The 18,731-nt window shown below is 50.5% G+C and overlaps 1 protein-coding gene across 1 annotated transcript in view; it reads left to right on the forward strand.

The window, feature by feature from the left end:
- LOC119970637 overlaps positions 1–18,731 on the forward strand; it is a 142,674-nt gene that overhangs the window by 76,255 nt on the left and 47,688 nt on the right. Inside the window, exons 5-7 of the mRNA XM_038805569.1 lie at positions 421–443; positions 7,682–7,803; positions 13,103–13,252. Coding sequence (XP_038661497.1) covers positions 421–443; positions 7,682–7,803; positions 13,103–13,252 — 295 coding nt within the window. The remainder of the gene's footprint in view (positions 1–420; positions 444–7,681; positions 7,804–13,102; positions 13,253–18,731) is intronic.

Here is an 18,731-nt window from a genome sequence, read left to right on the forward strand (position 1 = left end):
AACACTGAGCAAAGGCTGATCTCATCTTTGACCTGGAAACTTTCAAATATTGGAATGATTAAGCCACTTCTTTGTGCATTTTGCTGCTTCTCTGCTTCTCTCTCAATGCAGATAACAACCATCCAGTTACTTTATTTTCCTCTTAATTTTTGACTAATTGAAATGTTTATGCTCCATATTGATTTAATTGAAAGCAATTAGGTGCATAAAATGTCAGTCATTTACATGAAACTGGGTTAATTTAAAATTAATTTAATTCCCTCAAAAATCTGTCAATTTAATTAAGACTTCTTTTTGCCAGTTATTTAATCCCAATTGAAGTTCACAGATGAGAAATTTGAGTGTTCTTGTCTCATGCCTGTTGTTGACAGCATGTAGATGCTTTTACTCTTCATTTAATCTTTCTCTTTTTATCTACAGTCCTTCAGAATGATCAATGACAGGTACTTTGGACCAATCAATCTATGCTCTCTTTAATCAAGAGTGGTTTTTGTACTAATCTCACTATTGAGCGATGCCATTACAGTGAAAAGCATAATAGCCTTGATGTTCCTGATTAATGCACATGGAATGTTTTTAACACTATACTAAACCCCGCTTGGATTATAGAACCTTCCTACAATGTATAAGTTTGCAAAATTATACCAGGACTTAAATGTTTATAATGTCATGTTATATACTTTTCCTCCAACTTCATAATCAGTTTAGGGACAACATAGTCAAGAAGATTAAACAAAATGCGTTGTTCCAAATACGAAAATAAGCTGATAAACTCTGTTGATAACAGTCCGTGTTCTCACTGCTACATTGCTCCGGCAATCTTGCCTGAATATGAGAACATAGCTACAGACAATAGGAGCAGTGGTCGTTCATTCGCTCCTTCGAGTCTGCCCTGTCACTCAATATGATCATGGCTTATCCTCTAACTCAACCCATACTCCCCCACACTCCCCATATTCCTTGATGCCTTTAGAATCTAGAAATCTATCTTTTACCTTCTTTAATATATTCAGTAACTTGGCCTCCTGTGGTAAACAATTCCAGAGGTTCACCGCCCTCTGAGTGAAGAGGTTTCTCCTCCTCTTGGTCCTAAATATCCTACCCTGTATCCTGAGACTTTGACCCCTGGTTCTAGAACCCCCCTCCCCCCCCCCCCCCCCTCTTCCCCCAGCCAGTGGAAACAACAGCCCTGAATCAAGTACATACATCCCTGTCAGAGTTTTATACGGTTCAATCAGATCCCCTTTCATTTTTCGAAACTCCAATAACACAGACCCAGTTGACCCAATCTCTCCTCATACGACAATCCTGCCATCCCAAGAATCAGTCTGGTGAACCTTCTCTGCACTCCCTATATGGTAAGTATCTCCTTTCTTAGTTAAGGAAACCAGGGGGCGGCATGGTGGCGCAGTGGTTAGCACTGCTGCCTACGGCGCTGAGGACCCGGGTTCGATCCCGGCCCTGGGTCACTGTCTGTGTGGAGTTTGCACATTCTCCTCGTATCTGTGTGGGTCTCATCCCCACAACCCAAAAATCTCTACAAAGATTAGGGTCGCATAGTGGTTAGCACAATTGCTTCACAGCTCCAGGGTCCCAGGTTCGATTCCCGGCTTGGGTCACTGTCTGTGCGGAGTCTGCACATCCTCCCCGTGTGTGCGTGGGTTTTTCCCACAATCCAAAGATGTGCAGGTTAGGTAGATTGGCCATGATAAATTGCCCTTAGTGTCCAAAATTGCCCTTAGTGTTGGGTGGGGTTAAAGGGTTATCAGGGCCGGCTCAAGGCACCGGCAACTCGGGCTGTCGCCCGGGGCGCCATGTGCTCGGGGGCGCCAGAGACTCGGGTCCCGCGCATGCGCAGTTGGGCCGGTGCCAACCAGCGCATGCGCGGTGGCCGCCCGGCCCCAGGGCGGCCCCCCGGCTCGGTCCGCCCCCCCCCCCCCCGCTCGGTCCCCCCCCGCCCCCCTCGGGTCCGCCCCCCCGCCCCGCCCTCGGGTCCGTCCGCCCCCCGTGTGTCCGCCCCCCCGCCCCCCCCTCGGGTCCGCCCCCCCCTCGGGTCCGCCCCTCCTCGGCCCTGCCACCCCGCCCCGCCCCCCCTCGGCCCCGCCCCCCCTCGGCCCCGACCCCCGACCCCGCCCCCAGCCCCACCCCCCCCAAGGGCGCCGAAGTTCAGCTTGCCCGGGGCGCCAGCAACCCTAGAGCCGGCGCTGAGGGTTATGGCGGTGGGATGGAGGTGTGGGCTTGGGTGGGGTGCTCTTTCCAAGAGCCAGTGCAGACTCGATGGGCTGAATGGCCTCCTCTGCACTGTAAATTCTATGATTCTATGTGCAGGTTAAGTGGATTGGCCACACTAAATTGCCCTTTAATTGGTAAAAAATATAATTGGGTTACTCTAAATGTATTTAATAAAAGGTAAGGAGAGCAAAACCTCATGTTGGTAGGTGTTTGCCAAAGGTGTGATTACACTCTTACAAACCCTCACAAACCTTTATTGAAGGTATTGAATTTGGAGGTTACTATTTAGAAGTTGACTTTATTAGTACCTTGGTTCCTGCACAATGACATTTGTCCTGGTAATGCCAGGACCTCAAAAATATATATATTTTTATTCATGGGATGTGGGTGTCGCTGACTAGGCCAGCATTTATTGACCAACTCTGAGGGCATTTAAGAGTCAACTACATTGCTATGGGTCTGGAGTCACATATATAGGCCAGACCAGTTTTTCCCTAAAGGACATTAGCAAACCAGATGGGATTTTATGAAGCATTAGTTTCATGGTCACCTCTAGAGTTTTAATTCCAGATTTTTGTATTGAATTCAAATTTCACCATCTGCCCAGGATTTGAACCTGGGTCCCCAGAGATGATTCTGGGTCTCTGGATTACTAGTCCAGCGACATTACCATTATGCCATTGCCTCCCCAGAGCAGATATGGAGGCTCTGTTACACAAACAAACATATAAGGGGTTGGTTTAGCTCACCAGGCTAAATCGCTGGCTTTTAAAGCAGACCAAGCAGGCCAGCAGCACGGTTCGATTCCCGTACCAGCCTCCCTGGACAGGCGCCGGAATGTGGCGACTAGGGGCTTTTCACAGTAACTTAATTGAAGCCTACTTGTGACAATAAGCAATTTTCATTTTCACTAATGAATCAGGAGCAGGAGTAGTCCACTTGGCCCCACGAGCCTGCTCTGCTATTCGATAAGATCATGACTGATCTGATTGTAACTTCAACTCCACATTTTTGCCACCCCCGATAATCTTTAATCCCCTCTTAATCAAGGACCTATCTAGCTCTGTCTTTAAAGCATTGAAACGTGGGTGGAGGGGGAGGGATTTATTCTCATCGAGGTTGCAATTCCTGAATTTCCCAAGCCCTCACCAGTGAAGTAACAAAGTTCCCACCCAGAGAAGGTGGGGACCTCATTTAAATATACTGTCCGCAATTTAATGCCCAATAAACAGAGTCCCATTTTGGGCGCGTCTCGTGGGCTGGTTCTCGCTATCAAACAGGTTTCTTGGTTTTTTTTTCTGGCTTCAGAAAGGCTGCACTTACCTCGCTTCCTGCACAGACGAGCTCAGCTCAGCTCACTAGTACAGGGAGAGATTGGGGCACCATTTTTAAAAGTCGCCCTGATTTCTTGACCCCTTCGGAATCCCCACCACGGCCTCCAAACCCCCTCCCCCAGTGCCCCAACCTACCTCTTGGGGGGCCTTGAGCCTCTCACCCCACCTCTTAAGGGCAAGGCAACCCCGGACCCAATCCCAGGAAACTTAGCACCAGGGCATGTTGGCACCGCCAGCTTGGCACCCTGGAGTGCCCCTGCAAGTTTGACTGTGCCTGGGTGCCAGCAGGAGTGCCAGAGTACCACCTTGCCCAGAGCCTAACAACCCGGGGGCCTCAGATGGCCTGGGAGAACCCTCAGGTGGCTGTGTGCACAGTGCTAAACGGCTCCCTGGTGAGGTCTCCCGGGCATTTGTTCCCAAATGGCTAATTTAAATATGTATATTTGGATCTCGCGTAGAGGGCGAGATGCAGATCGCAACATCTCGCGAGATCTTGTTAGATCTCGTGAGGTGTTCCGAGTGCCACAAATCTCGTGAGAGGCCGCTCGTAAGATTTAACAGCCACATGGCAGTGCCAACCTGTGCCAGAAGGCAGTGCCAGGGTGGGCTCTCTGGGCAGCCTCTCCCACGTGTGTTGGGGGGGGGGGGGGGGGGCTGATGCCTGTGAAAGGTAGAGTGTCCTCACGACTGCGGCGATGGGGGAGGGAGAGCCTTGGTGCCTGTGAAGGGGAGGTGGGATTTTGCCATTGTGGTGGGGAGGGTTGCCCTGATGTTGGCAAGCGGGGGGGTGGTGGAGAGCCCCTGATGTTTGTGAGGGGGGTCTTCCGTTTCCGTGCGAGAGGTTGGAGGCTGGGGGTCTTTACTTTCTGTGCAGCTCAGGGTGTCCTTTAAAGATGGTGCCCCTATCTCTAAGGAGCTGTACTTGTTGGCTCTCTCAGGCTCCAACCCGACAGACTGATGGTGTAAGCCTCGTCCACTCTTTATCTTTCAGAGCCCCTGAAAATTAGGACTAAAAACTCAGCTGTGTAGCTGGAGAGCCGGACAGCGATTTTCAGTCAAAGCCTGACACTCTCCGCCCAAAGACCCTCCTTCCACTGCCTTTTGAGGAAGAGAGTTCAAGAGACTCACGACCCTCAGAGAAAATAATTCTCCTCATCTTTGTCGCCCGCTTATTTTTAAACAGTAACCTCTAGTTCTAGATCTCCGACAAGAGGAAACATCCTCTCTACATCCACCCTGTCAATATCCCTCGGGTTCTTAAATATTTCGATTAAGTTGCCTCCTACTCTTCTAAACTCTAGTGATTACAAATTTAACCCCTCCGACCTTGCCTCGTAACACAACACGCCCATTCCTGGTATTAGTCCAGCAAACTTCTGAACTGCCTCTAGCACAATTACACCTTTCCTAAAATAAGGAGACTAGTACTCCAGATGTGCTGTCACCAGTGCCCTGTACAACTGAATCCTAAGGCAAAATTCTCCACTCCCCTTCGTTAAGATCGGGAATGGGTTGGGCGCCTGGTGGCAGACCGGTCTCCGGTCCTGCCCGCCTTAGCGACCGTACTGGCCTTCCCTCCCCACGTCAGCGGGAACATGCAAACAGTGCCAGACTGGCACTGCCAAAGTGTCAGGCTGACAGTGCCATGGTGCCCGGGTGGCAGCGGGAATGCCAGGGTACCACCCTGCCAGGAACCTGACCTCCCAGGGGCCTTTGATGGCCTGGGAGACCTCCCCCCAGTGCCATTACACCTGGTCTACATAGCAAGGTGTCCTATGCGAGGGCATTCGTTCCCGGGCATCGGGAAAATTGGGTGCGGACATATTTAAATGAGCCCAATGTCTCACTTAAATTTGTAAATTTGGATTTGCCCCAGCAAGTGTGAGATCCAGATCACGAGGTCCCGAGCATCGCTAATCTCATCAGAGGCCTTGTCGCATCACCGAGTCGGGCATGACGAGGCCGTTCGATCGTGGCCCGTGTTAACTATACCCAATTACCTTGTATTTATCAAACTGCCCTGTCATAACATCTTTAATCATGGATTCTGATATTTTCCCCATGACAGATTAACCAGCCCGGAATTTCCTGCTTTCTGTCTCTCTTCCTTTTTGAGTCAAGTCTGGTTACCAACCTGTTTGGACGTGTCATGACAGTCGACACTAGCCTTTTAGTCTAGTGATTATCACAAATGCTTCCACTAACAAAAGGAATCCATAGCTTGCTAACTTCATGGTGACCCACGTTAATTAGAAGATTAGATGAACCCTTCTTTATTCTTTCATCCTGAGAGATTTTAACGTTTTTCAATTTCACCGTGCATTGTTTCTTCAAAAAATAGTTTTAAAGTCTAGTGTCGACTGTCATGACACGTCCAAACAGGTTGGTAACTAACTTGCTAATTCTTCCATCACACCCATGGCAGGCAGGAAATGCAGGAGAAAGTCCTGGCCAGCTGTATTGATGCAACCATTTGTCTCTCTAACACACAGAGAGAGAGAGGCCGAGGGTCCCTGGCAGAGAATGGCTATATTATCTGGATGGACAGATCCTTCCTGAAAATTTACTCGACCTGTGGATCACCCTTGTATGAAGAAGAATCTACTGATTTAGTTGTAAAGTCCTGTGTCCCACTGTCTCAGTCTCTGCTGAAAGCATCTCAGGAAATGACTAATATTCCATCCCCAACAATTGATTATTTTGAGAAGGGATGTCAGGATGCCTCCTACCAGCCTAATCTTTCTTCTGAATTGTATCTCCAAAAATCTTACAAGACTCCTCAGTTTTTATCTCAATGATTTACTTTATCCTGGGGCGAAATTCTCCGACCCCCAGCAGGGTCGGAGAATCGCCTGGGGTCGCCTAAAATCCCGCCCCCGCCGTGGCAGAGATTCTCCGCCACCCAGGAAATGGCGGTGGTGGGAATCTCGCCACTCCGATTGGCGAGGCCCCTGCGGTGATTCTCCGGCCCGGATGGGCCGAAGTCCCGCCGCTGGGAGGCCTCTCCCGCCGCCGAGGTTTGAACCACCTCTGGAACGGCGGGATCAGCGGCGCGAGCGGGTCCTGGGGGGGGGCGGGGGGCGATCGAACCCCGGGGGGTGCCCCCACGGTGGCCTAGCCCGCGATCGGGGCCCCCCGCTCAGACTCCGGGCCAGTGCCGTGGGTGCACTATTTCTCCTTCCGCGGCCGCCATGGCGGAAGCGGAAGAGAACCCCACATCGCGCATGCGCCGACCGGCGAAAGCCTTTCGGCCAGCCCCGCTGCTGGGGGCGCCGGTTTTTTGCGCCAGTCTTCTGGTGAAAACTGCTCCGGCGCGGGGCTGGCCCCCAAAGGTGGGGAGAATTCCCCACCTTTGGGGAGGCCCGACCCCTGAGTGGTTGGCGCCACTCCCCTACGCCGGGACCCTCCATCACGCCGGGACCCTCCGTCACGCCGGGTAGGGGAGAATGCCGCCCCTGATCTGTAAAGTTTTTCTTGTGGAAGGTATTCTGAAGATAAATTCTTTTCATAATCTACCTCAGATAAATCAGTACCTCTGATAAAGTAGAGTTCCATGTAAACTGCCTAATTGACCTCGTTATTCTTATTTACAGCCTAATGATATCTGTATTTGAAATATTTTGTACACTCAGGGTGGTCCTACTTTATTCACATTGCCTTGGTTGTTAAATTCTTTCTGCAAAAAACAATTCTGCCTGTTTTCAGTATTACTCTTTTTCTATTGTGAGGTACTATTAGCTCCCTTGGCTAGACAGTTGGTCCGTGAAGCGGAGCGAGGTCAATTCCCGTACCAGCTGAGGTTATTCATGAAGGCCCTGCCTTCTGAACCTTGCCCCTCACCTGAGGTGTGGTGATCCTCAGGTTGAATGTCACCAAAGTTCAATATTCAACTTGATCTGTGGGAAGGAAGTCAATATCCTTTGTGGCCTTCCATTGAAAGTGGCATGTGCAACCTGGACCATTTCATTTTCCAAAATAAAGAAGAGCTTTTCTATGAATCATTTAAAAAAAGAAAAAATCTTGCTTTGCTTTCAGTGCTTGCTGTTAATAACTAATTTATTCAAATTGTTCATAAGGAATTAGAGTAACTGATAAATCAATATATGTTTACACAGTGTGATTTCTGCCTTGGAGGCAGCAAGTTCGATGGATTTAAAGCCAAGTTGGTGCTCCTCTCTCGAAGATCTTGCTGTCAAATCTGCAAGGCCTGGATTTGAGTCTCTAAAAAATTTGCCTGGTACGACCATCACTTTCAATTACTTTTTATTCTGTCAATGGGGTGTGGGTGTCACTGGGAGACCAGCAGTTGTTTCAATGGGGTGTGGGTGTCACTGGGAGACCAGCAGTTGTTGCCCAATGCTAATTACTCTTGAACTGAGCGGCTTGCTGGGCTATTTCAGAGGGCATTCAAGAGTGGATCATATTAGGGTGGCACGGTGGCACAGTGGTTAGCATTGCTCCCTCACGGCGCTGAGGACCCAGGTTCGATCCCGGCCCTGGGTCACTGTCCATGTGGGGCTTGCACATTCTCCCCGTGTCTACACGGGTCTTGCCCCCACAACCCAAAGAGATGTGCAGGATAGTGGATTGGCCATGCTAAATTGCCCCTTAATTAGAAAAAATAAGAATTGGGTACTTTAAAGTTTTAAAAAAGAGTCCACCAAAATACTGTGGGTCTGGAGTCACAGGTAGGCCAGAGCAGGTAAGGATGGCAGATTTCCTTCCCGAAAGGGACATTAGTATACAGGATGGGTTTTTACAATTGACAATGGTTTCACGGTCACTGCAGCAACATAGAAATTAGGAGCAGGAGTCGGCCATTAATAGGATACAAATGAGGTTTATGCCAGCCTCTGGCAGGATTTCCAACCTGCCATGGCATCCACCAGCAGAAGACCCCACTGTAAATGATTTCTGGGCCTCCCGCCATATACACCCCCCATGCCTGCCATCGGACCCGCTGACGGAGGCTTGGGACAATTCGCCCATAGTGTTCCTATTTACAGGCATAAATGGCCTATCCCTAATTTTAGGATTATGTCCTTTCTTGTTCAGGATTCCTCTACCAGATGAAATAGTTTCTCTGCATCTACTGTATAAAAACCTTTGATCGTTTTAACACCTCAATTAGATCATCCCTCAACCTTCTGAAACAATAGCAAGCAACAATAAAACAACATAATAAGTATAACACCCCCAAGACCGTAGCATCGCATGTATCACACCCCCCCCCCCCCCCAAACCCAGTAAACAACAAGATAACTTAAAAATAAATTAAATTAAATAAACATAGTCAACGCCCCCCCCCCCCCCCCCCTTTTTTCCCCCCCCCCCCCCCCCCCGGGTTGCTGCTGCTGCTGACCCAGTACTCTATCACTGAGCCAGAAAGTCGAGGAAAGGCTGCCACCGCCTAAAGAACCCTTGTACTGATCCTCTCAGGGCGAATTTGACCTTCTCCAGCTTAATAAATCCCGCCATGTCATTGATCCAGGTCTCTACGCTTGGGGGTCTCGCATCCTTCCACTGTAGCAAGATCCTCCGCCGGGCTACTAGGGACGCAAAGGCCAAAACACCGGCCTCTCTCGCCTCCTGCACTCCCGGCTCCACCGCAACACCAAAATTCGCGAGTCCCCAACCTGGTTTGACCCTGGATCCTACCACCCTCGACACCGTCCTTGCCACCCCCTTCCAGAACTCCTCCAGTGCCGGGCATGCCCAGAACATGTCAGATATCTTCCCATCCCCGACCCAGACCCCCGAAAGCACCCTATCACTCACCCCCCTCGCGGGAAGCAAAGGGAATCCCTCCACCTGCCGCCTGGCAAACGCCTTTACCTGTAGGTACCTGAACATGTTCCACGAGGGGAGCTCAAATTTCTCCTCCAACTCCCCCAGGCTCGCAAACCTCCCTTCCATGAACAGGACTCTCAGCTGTCTGATGCCCGCTCTGTGCCAACCCTGGAACCCCCCATCAATGTTCCCCGGGACGAACCAATGGTTCCCCCTTAGCGGAGCCTCCATCAAACCCCCCACTTCCCCCCTATGTCGCCTCCACTGCCCCCAAATCTTGGAGGGTAGCCGCCACCACCGGACTCGTGGTATACCTCGTAGGAGGGAGCGGCAATGGCGCCGTTACCAGTGCCCCCAGGCTTGTGCCTCCACAGGATGCCATCTCCAACCGTTTCCATGCTGCACCCTCCACCACCCACTTGCACACCATCGACACATTGGCCGCCCACTAATACCCCGAGAGGTTGGGTAACGCCAGCCCCCCACCATCTCTACCTCGCTCCAAGAAGACCCTCTTCACCCTCGGGGTCCCATGCGCCCAAACAAAGCTCATGATGCTGCTAGTCACCCTCCTGAAAAAGGCCCTAGGGATAAAGATGGGCAAACACTGAAAAAGGAACAAGAACCTCGGGAGCACCGTCATTTTGATGGACTGCACTCGACCCGCCGGCGATAGCGGCACCATGTCCCACCTTTTAAATTCTTCCTCCATCTGCTCCACCAGCCTGGTAAAATTAAGCTTGTGGAGAGTCCCCCAACTCCTGGCCACCTGCACCCCCAGGTACCTAAAACTCTCACTGCCCTCTTAAACGGGAGCCTCCCAATTCCCTCCTCCTGATCTCCCGGGTGCACTACAAATACCTCGCTCTTACCCAGATTCAGCTTGTAGCCCGAGAAGCCCCTAAACTCAGCCAATAGCTCCATCACCCCCGGCATTCTCCCCTCTGGGTCCGCCACATACAGCAGCAGGTCATCCGCATACAGTGATACCTGATGTTCCTCCCCACTCTGCACCAGACCCCTCCACCTCCCCGACTCCCTCAACGCCAAAGCCAGAGGTTCAATCGCCAGTGCAAAAAGCAAGGGGGACAGGGGGCACCCCTGCCTGGTCCCACGGTAGAGCCTGAAGTACTCTGATCTCCTTCCATTAGTAACTACACTCGTCATCGAGGCCTCATACAGCAACCCCACCCACCCGATGAACCCCTCCCCAAATCCGAACTGCTCCAGCACCTTCCACAGGTACCCCCACCCAACTCTATCAAACGCCTTCTCTGCATCTAGCGCCACCACTATCTCCGCCTCCCCCTCCACAGCCGGCATTATAATAACATTTAACAACCTCCGCACATTCGTGTTAAGCTGTCTTCCCTTGACAAATCCTGTTTGATCCTCATGTATCACCCCTGGCACACAGTCCTCTATCCTGGTGGGCAGGATCTTCGCCAGCAACTTGGCATCAACATTGAGGAGCGAGATAGGCCTGTATGATCCACACTGCAAGGGGTCCTTATCCTGCTTCAGGATCAAAGAAATCAGCGCCCGTGACATCATCGGGGGCGAAGCCCCCCCCCCCCCCCCCCCTCCCATGCCTCATTGAAGGCTCGCACCACCAACAGGGGCCCACCAGATCCGCATACTTTTTATAAAATTCCGCCGGGAACCCATCCGGCCCCGGCGCCTTCCCTGACTGCATTTGACCAATCCCCTGACTAGCTCCTCCAACTCTATCAGCGCCCCCAGCCCCTCCACCAGCTCCTCCTGCACCTTTGGGAAACGTAGCCTGTTCATGAAGCTCTCCCTCCCCCCCCCCCCCCCCCCCAACCCACCAGTGGCTCCGACTGGTACAGTTCCTCGTAAAAGTCCCTAAAGACCCCGCTCACCTCTGCCCCCTTCCGCACCACATTCCCACCCTTATCCGTCACTCCACCAATTTCCCTAGCCGCATCTCGCCTGCGGAGCTGATGCGCCAGCATCCTGCTTGTCCTTTTCCCCATACTCATAAACCGCGCCTTGCGCCTTCCTCCACTGTGTCTCCGCCTTTCTGGTGGTCAACAAGTCGAACTTGGCCTGCAAGCTACGCCGTTCCCCCAGCAATCCCTCCTCCGGGGCCTCCGCGTACCTCCTATCCACATCCAAGAGCTCCCCCACCAGTCTCTCCCTTTCCCTCCTCTCCCTCCTTTCCCTATGGGCCCGGATGGAAATCAGCTCCCCCCGGATCACTGCCTTCAGAGCCTCCCAAACCATCACCACCCGGACCTCCCCCGTGTCATTGGTCTCAAGATACCCCTCAATACTTCCCCGGACCCTCCTACACACCTCATCAACCAGCAACCCCACGTCCAGGCGCCACAGCGGGTGCTGGTCCCGCGCCTCCCCCATCTCCAGATCGACCCAGTGCGGAGCATGGTCTGAAATTGCTATGGCCGACTGAACTCTCTTAAATACAATGTGACATTTGCAATTTTCCAATCGAAAGGATTGCAAGATTCTTAAATCTTAGATCTTTGGGAATTTTTGACCAATACATCTCAAATTTCTGCCATTATATTGGGTGGAACCATCAGATCCCATTGTTTTCTCCGTTAACATTTAAAAAAAACTTATATTAAGTTGACTAAGATTCTGCATTTACTTAGGGGGGTGCATGCACCACTTCCCCAGCTGTGTGTTTCTCAGTGACGTGCCGTTGCTGGTAGCGGAATCCTCCGTTCCCACCCCCGGCCAGTGGGATTTCCCATTGTAGCCACCCCACGCTTCCGGGAAACCCCAGGTTCTTTTAAGTAGATGATGCCCTTTAAAACTTGTCTCTCTCCAACCACCACACTTGTGACTGAATTCCTGACTAGAGGCACTTTCGATGTTTGGAGCTTGCACAAAGGTAATTTTGATGGAGTCAGTGATCACTACTTCAAGCAGTGGGCCTTCCTATCAAGCGAAGCTACATTCTGAAGGACTGAAAAGTGATGGATGGCAACCTGTGGCCTAATCCTTATCAGTACCCACTTCAATGGGCAAGCAGGTTTTGGTAATAACGGAACGGGGAAACCTGATCACATTCCCACCCCTTTAAAATACATAGAACACAGATTGAAGAGGCAGGCTTAGTGACAGCATCTGCACCGCAACTTCGATTTAGCAGGAAGGATTTAGCAGGAAGCAAGAGAGAGAGCTGAGCGGTGGGGTTCCTGGCAGCTGATCTGAGGCTGCAGCTACCCGCTCCCCAAGGTATGGAACTCTTTCAGCACTCCTTCTGGAGCATGAGGAGCCTTCTTGCCCACACTCTACCCGTTAATAGCAGAGCCTGTGCCAATGGCTTTTAATATAAGACTTTTAACAAGTGCAAATTGCACACCAAACATTTTAAGGGAATTGAAGTAGAAAAATGTGCATCTTAGGTGAAAGTTTTGTCATGGCTATTAGTCAATGTTGCATCCTTTTCAAGGACTTTGTCAGGGCTGGATTCAAGTCTGAGGAAAGTCATTAAAAGGGATGAAACAGGGGCCAACAAATGCTGGTAAACACTGCTTGAGTTTCTCCATCGTGCAGTTGCTTTTAATAGACTGTTGTTCATCGTGCATTTACATCAGCGCAGTTCACGCATTCCTTTCTGAAGTGCAAGTGAAAGGAAAACATTTTTAACCCATTAGTGCCTGTAACATTTAAGAAAGTGTTTACCTTTTTTTGACATGTCGCACGTTTGAGGTTTATCACTGTGTATGTTTTTTTTACGAATATGCTTTCAGTTCCTCAGTCCCCAACAATTGTCCCCCAGGAGCCAAACACTGCAACAAGCACCACAATAACCGTCTACTGGAAAGTTGGGAACGAAGATGTCATTGATTATTTCCAGGTGTACTGTATGGAAGAATCAGAGGGCAACAGAGAGCAAAGTGGTAGGGCCTTAACATCAATTGGTCTCCATTTTTGAATATTACAAGAATGTAGTAAACAGTAACTATGAAGTAATTCTGGTAATTTCATGAATAGTACATCTTGTTTTTGATTTAAAAAATTTACTCAGTAACATTTAAGTTAATTCCAGTAATTATCCATTTCACCTCATCACAATCTCACAAATAAAAAGAACAACGCAGGGGAAGATTTCCTCTGGCTGCTGTGTGTTAGTAATATGGTGAATAGAGTGGAAGTATTTCCCAACGTTTGCTATTCTAGTTAAATCATAAATTTGACCAACAGAATGTGTTTATGGCCCTGCTAGAAATGTCAATGAGGCGGCGGGGGCGGGGGGGGGGGGGGGGGGGGGGGGGGTGTCATGTGACTGTGAGTGGGGGCGTAGCTGCGATTTTGCGAGCTTGGGCTCTGCTTCTCTTTTGATGCTTTATTTTATCTGACTGCACATCTCATAATTGTCTATTTGGGATATATGTCCCTGGATGATCCTGATTGTGGTTTTGAGATGTGGAGAAACTTAAATCGTAGAGAATCGTCTCGTGGAGATCAGAGTTGGTTGGAGTGGGCCGCAGCTTGCAGTGGTGTTGTTGCTGATGATCGGGGGTTTGCCCAGACGGTGCTGTAGTGAATGGGGGTTTGCCCTGACAATGTTGCTGATGAACGGCGGTTCGCCCTGGTGGTGCTGTGGTGATCGGGGGTTCGCCCCGGCCGTGCTGTGGTGAGCAGGGGTCACCCCGGCAGTGCTGTGGTGAGCAGGGGTTCACCCCAGCCATGCTGTGGTGAGCAGGGGTTCGCCCCGGCCATGCTGTGGTGAGCAGGGATTCACCCCGAAGGTGCTGTGGTGAGCAGGGGTTTGCCCCGGCCGTGCTGTGGTGAGCAGGGGTTCGCCCCAGCCGTGCTGTGGTGAGCGGGGGATCGCCCCAACGGTGCTGTGGTGAGCGGGGATTCACCCCAAAGGTGCTGTGGTGAGCAGGGGTTCACCCTGGCGGTGTTGCGATGGGCAGGGGTTCACCCCGGCCGTGCTGTGGTGAGCGGGGGTTCACCCCGGCCGTGCTGTGGTGAGCGGGGGTTCACCCTGGCGGTGTTGCGATGGGCAGGGGTTCGCCCTGGTCGTGCTGTAGTGAGTGGGGGTTCACCCCGGCGGTGCTGTGGTGAATGGGGATTCATCCCAAAGGTGCTGTGGTGAGCAGGGGTTCACCCCGGCCGTGCTGTGGTGAGTGGGGGTTCACTCCGGCGGTGCTGTGGTGAGTGGGGGTTCACCCCGGCCGTGCTGTGGTGAGTGGGGGTTCACCCCGGCCGTGCTGTGGTGAGTGGGGGTTCAACCCGGCCATGCTGTGGTGAATGGGGGTTCACCCCGGCCGTGCTGTGGTGAGTGGGGGTTCACCCCGGCCGTGCTGTGGTGAGTGGGGGTTCACTCCGACGGTGCTGTGGTGAGTGGGGGTTCACCCCGGCCGTGCTGTGGTGAGTGGGGGTTCACTCCGGCGGTGCTGTGGTGAGTGGGGGTTCACTCCGGCCGTGCTGTGGTGAGTGGGGGTTCACCCCGGCCATGCTGTGGTGAGTGGGGGTTCACTCCGGCCATGCTGTGGTGAGTGGGGGTTCACTCCGGCGGTGCTGTGGTGAGTGGGGGTTCACCCCGGCCGTGCTGTGGTGAGTGGGGGTTCACCCCGGCCATGCTGTGGTGAGTGGGGGTTCACTCCGGCGGTGCTGTGTGCATCTGGATGATGGCCACCATTGAGAATGTTGTTATAGATGAGGATCACGGCTCCGTGGAGCAGGTCTTTGGTGCTCACTTTGAAGAACTGCAAGGTGTCTTTGGGAGAATGGTGGAGGCCCAGGAGAGAATCCTTGTATTCGATAGAGCACAATTATGAAATGTGGACTAGGATAAAATAAAGGATTAAAAGACGAGCAGAGCCAGAGCTTGGGAAAACGCTTTCCCTGGTAATGGTGCTTTTTCGATTTGTTGAGATCCTGCTGCACGGTGTGTCGTCTATCCTGATAGGCTCAGGAAGTAGGGGCTGGACGAGGAGTGTCCATGAGCCAGGTGCAAGAGGTGGGAAGTGCTTTTCCGATTGAGTTTGAAAATTGGCTCCCATGCTTCAGTAATCTTGAAGTTAGACACAGAGTACAGTGTGTATTGTCTTTGAGGCCTGGAGTCGGTTGGGCCTTCCAACCACTGGCCCCATATTATCCTGTTCTCAAAGCTCATTGTGAGGGGTTTAAAGTGGCCGATCGTGTTGAGTCATCTCCCCTGGCCAGGGCCTAGGCTGTGGATTCATTGGGCGCTCGGGCGGTGGAAAGATCCTGAGGAATGTTCAACAATCCTGTCATGGCTTTGGTCTTTTAGAGCAAAATAGATGGTGCTATTATCCAGCAGTTCTTCAATAATCTTGGACGTTACTCCCTTGTGATTAGGTTGTTTATTTTTTCTTATATAAATTTAGAGTACCCAATTATTTTTTTCCAATCAAGGGGCAATTTGGTGTGGTCAATCCAGCTACCCTGCACAACTTTGGGTTGTGGGGGCGAAATCCACGCAAACACGTGGAGAATGTGCGAACTTCACACGGACATGTTGTTTGTTATTTGTTGTCTTTTCTCCTGTAAGAGCATTGAGGGTGAGCAGGAGGGTGAGTGTCACACGTTATCAAGTTCTAGTATAAACCATATTGAGTCGATTATGTGGAATGTGGTCTATGCACAGTTTTACTCTTCCTTGTCATTATGTGTCAGAATCTTTGTAGTTATGGGAGGGAAGTCCTTTTTGAACCCCAACCCAAACCCTAACTCCTTATCTCATTTATAATGAAGATGAGCAGAGCCATGGTAGGGTGATGAGTGGTTGGTGTGGAGTTGGATGATAGGGTGAGTTAGGTCCTCACTGAGATTGAAGGTAGCCCCCTACAGTTAGAGATAACTGCATCTGGTCTTTATTGTGTTTATTGTTATTTTGAATGTAAGAATCCATGCTCGTTGTTTATGTATCTTGGGGAGCACTGGGTTCCTTCTGACTTTTCCTTGATGTGTGGTGTTTTTTGAGTCTTTTTTTTTCTTTTGAGCTATTAAAATAGGAAGAATTAAGTGGTGGCGCAAGCTGAGGTAGGCTTGATCAATCCGTGACTGATTATTTGAGGAAAGAGATTTGCCATGTCTCTACATTGTTGGAGCCCTTCCCTCATGTGGGAGTAAGTTTGATGGGAGAGTTAGGTCACCCTGCAGCCATGTCTCTGTAATCCTGACTATGCTTAGCACTGTTGCTTCACAGTGCCAGGGTCCCAGGTCCCAGCTTGGGTCACTATCTGTGCGGAGTCTGCACATTCTCCCCGTGTCTGCATGGCTTTTCTCCGGGTGCTCCGGTTTCCTCCCACAAGTTCTGAAAGACGTCCTGTTAGATGAATTGAACATTCTGAATTTTCCCTCACTGTACTCAAACTGGCGCCAGAATGTGGCGACTAGGGAATTTTCACAGTAACTTCATTGCAGTATTACTGTAAGCTTAATAAAGATTATTATTATTACTTGCCCTCGGACATCAGTCCCGGTCTTTCCCAGGTGTAACCCATCCAGTTTGAACTGATCCCATTCCTCTCAACAGTATTTAAGGCGGTATATCAGTTTTGCATGGGAATGGCCTCAGACGATTCCTGCGCTATCTGCCTGTCCTCTTGCTCTGCCTGGAGATTATCCATTCCTTTCCTGCCTCTGGAGTCTTAGCCTATAGTGTGACCACCTCTCTATACGTGCTACCCAAGATACTCTCCATCTTGCAAATGCCCCACAGTGTACCCGGCCTAACTCAGAAATCTGGGATTCCTGAACCTTCTGACCACACATCCTACACCTATGCTGGCTCTGGGCACCGGAAGTGTTCCCAGCTTCCCACATAGATCATGAGGAGCACACAATGGGTGGAATTTACCGGTTATTCACGCTAGCGTGATAGTCCCGTCCCACCAACGGCGCCCAGGTTTCCCGGCCAGGAGGTGCAGCCAACAGGTAATCCTGTAAACAACAGCGTGACCAGGAAATTCTGGTGGGGTGCCTCCTCCACTGCCGAAAAACACACAGTGGGTTGATCGGTAAATCCCGACCCATGGCTTTGAGCTCTCCTGCCGTGACTTACCCCTAATAATAAAGCCTTACAAACTATAAACCACAAAATATAGACCTTAAAAACTCTAAGTATAAAAATGGTAAATACATACCTGACTGCACTCACCCAATCAGCTGCTTCCACTTGCCTCGCGCCACTTTTGAATCCTGATGTAACCTCAGGAGTTCCAAACTCCAAGCTAGTGCTCATAGAGAGATGAAAATTATTTCTAAACACCTAGTTGTCCATTCACACACTTGCTCTCTCTGATATTGCAGCTGACCCAGGTGTGTAAGCTGTCACTAGATATTTAAATAGTTTCTGTATGAATTTCCCCCCCCCCACCCCATGGCAACCAGATCACATAGGTCTATCTCCAAGAGGAGGTGCTTAGTATGACCTCACCATCCCAATCTCCAGAGTGTTCTGTTTCACTGGAAGTCAAAGGAGACATTTTAAAACATAACCATCTATAAGGTCGAGTGTTTGTAACAAATGGTGTAATTAATTACTGGTACAATGCACATTTGTTACACGTTCCACATGGGAGTATAATAGTCCACTTATACATCCCCCCCTTTCCTTGGCAAGAGTCCGAGACTAAACCAGACTCTTTGGTGTAATAATTGACCCCAAGATGATCTTCCAACCACTATATATGAGTCATCACTAAGACTGCCTATTTCCACCTCCATAACATTCCCCAATTTTGCCTCAGCTCATTTGCTGCTAAATTCATCATCCATGCATTTGTAACCTCTAGACTTGGCTATTCTAAAATAACCCCTGTAATATCCCAACGGGACCTGTGGGGTAGGAATGCTTGTCATAGAATCATAGAATTAAGTGCAGAAGGCGGCCATTCGGCCATCGGATTTGCACTGGCCCTTGGAATGAGCACCCTACTTAAGCCCACACCTCCACCTTATATGTGTAACCCAGTAACCCCACCTCACCATATTGAACATTAAGGGCAATTTATCATGGTCAATCCACTTAATCTCCACATATTTGGACTGTGGGAGGAAACCAGGGCACCTTGGGGAATCCCACGCACACACGGAGAGAATGTGCAGACTCTGCACAGACTCCGCACAAACAGTGACCCAAGCCAGAAATCAAACCTGGGACCTGTCGATATGAAGCAACAGTGCTAACCACTGTGCTACCATGCCAGCACATGTGGAGTACGAGCTCCCTCACTGGGGGTGGGGGTATCTTAATTAACCAGTGTATATAAGGTCGGCCAGTAAGGCATCGACCAAAGAGGAACCTGGTAGGTGTAAGCTGGGAAGTGTATATATATTGTTTGTAAATAAAACTTTGTTCTTATTTTTACTCAGTGTGCACTTCCCACGTCCTTGTTA

This window comes from Scyliorhinus canicula, chromosome 8 (assembly GCF_902713615.1).
Source record: "Scyliorhinus canicula chromosome 8, sScyCan1.1, whole genome shotgun sequence".
NCBI classification, from domain to species: domain Eukaryota; kingdom Metazoa; phylum Chordata; class Chondrichthyes; order Carcharhiniformes; family Scyliorhinidae; genus Scyliorhinus; species Scyliorhinus canicula.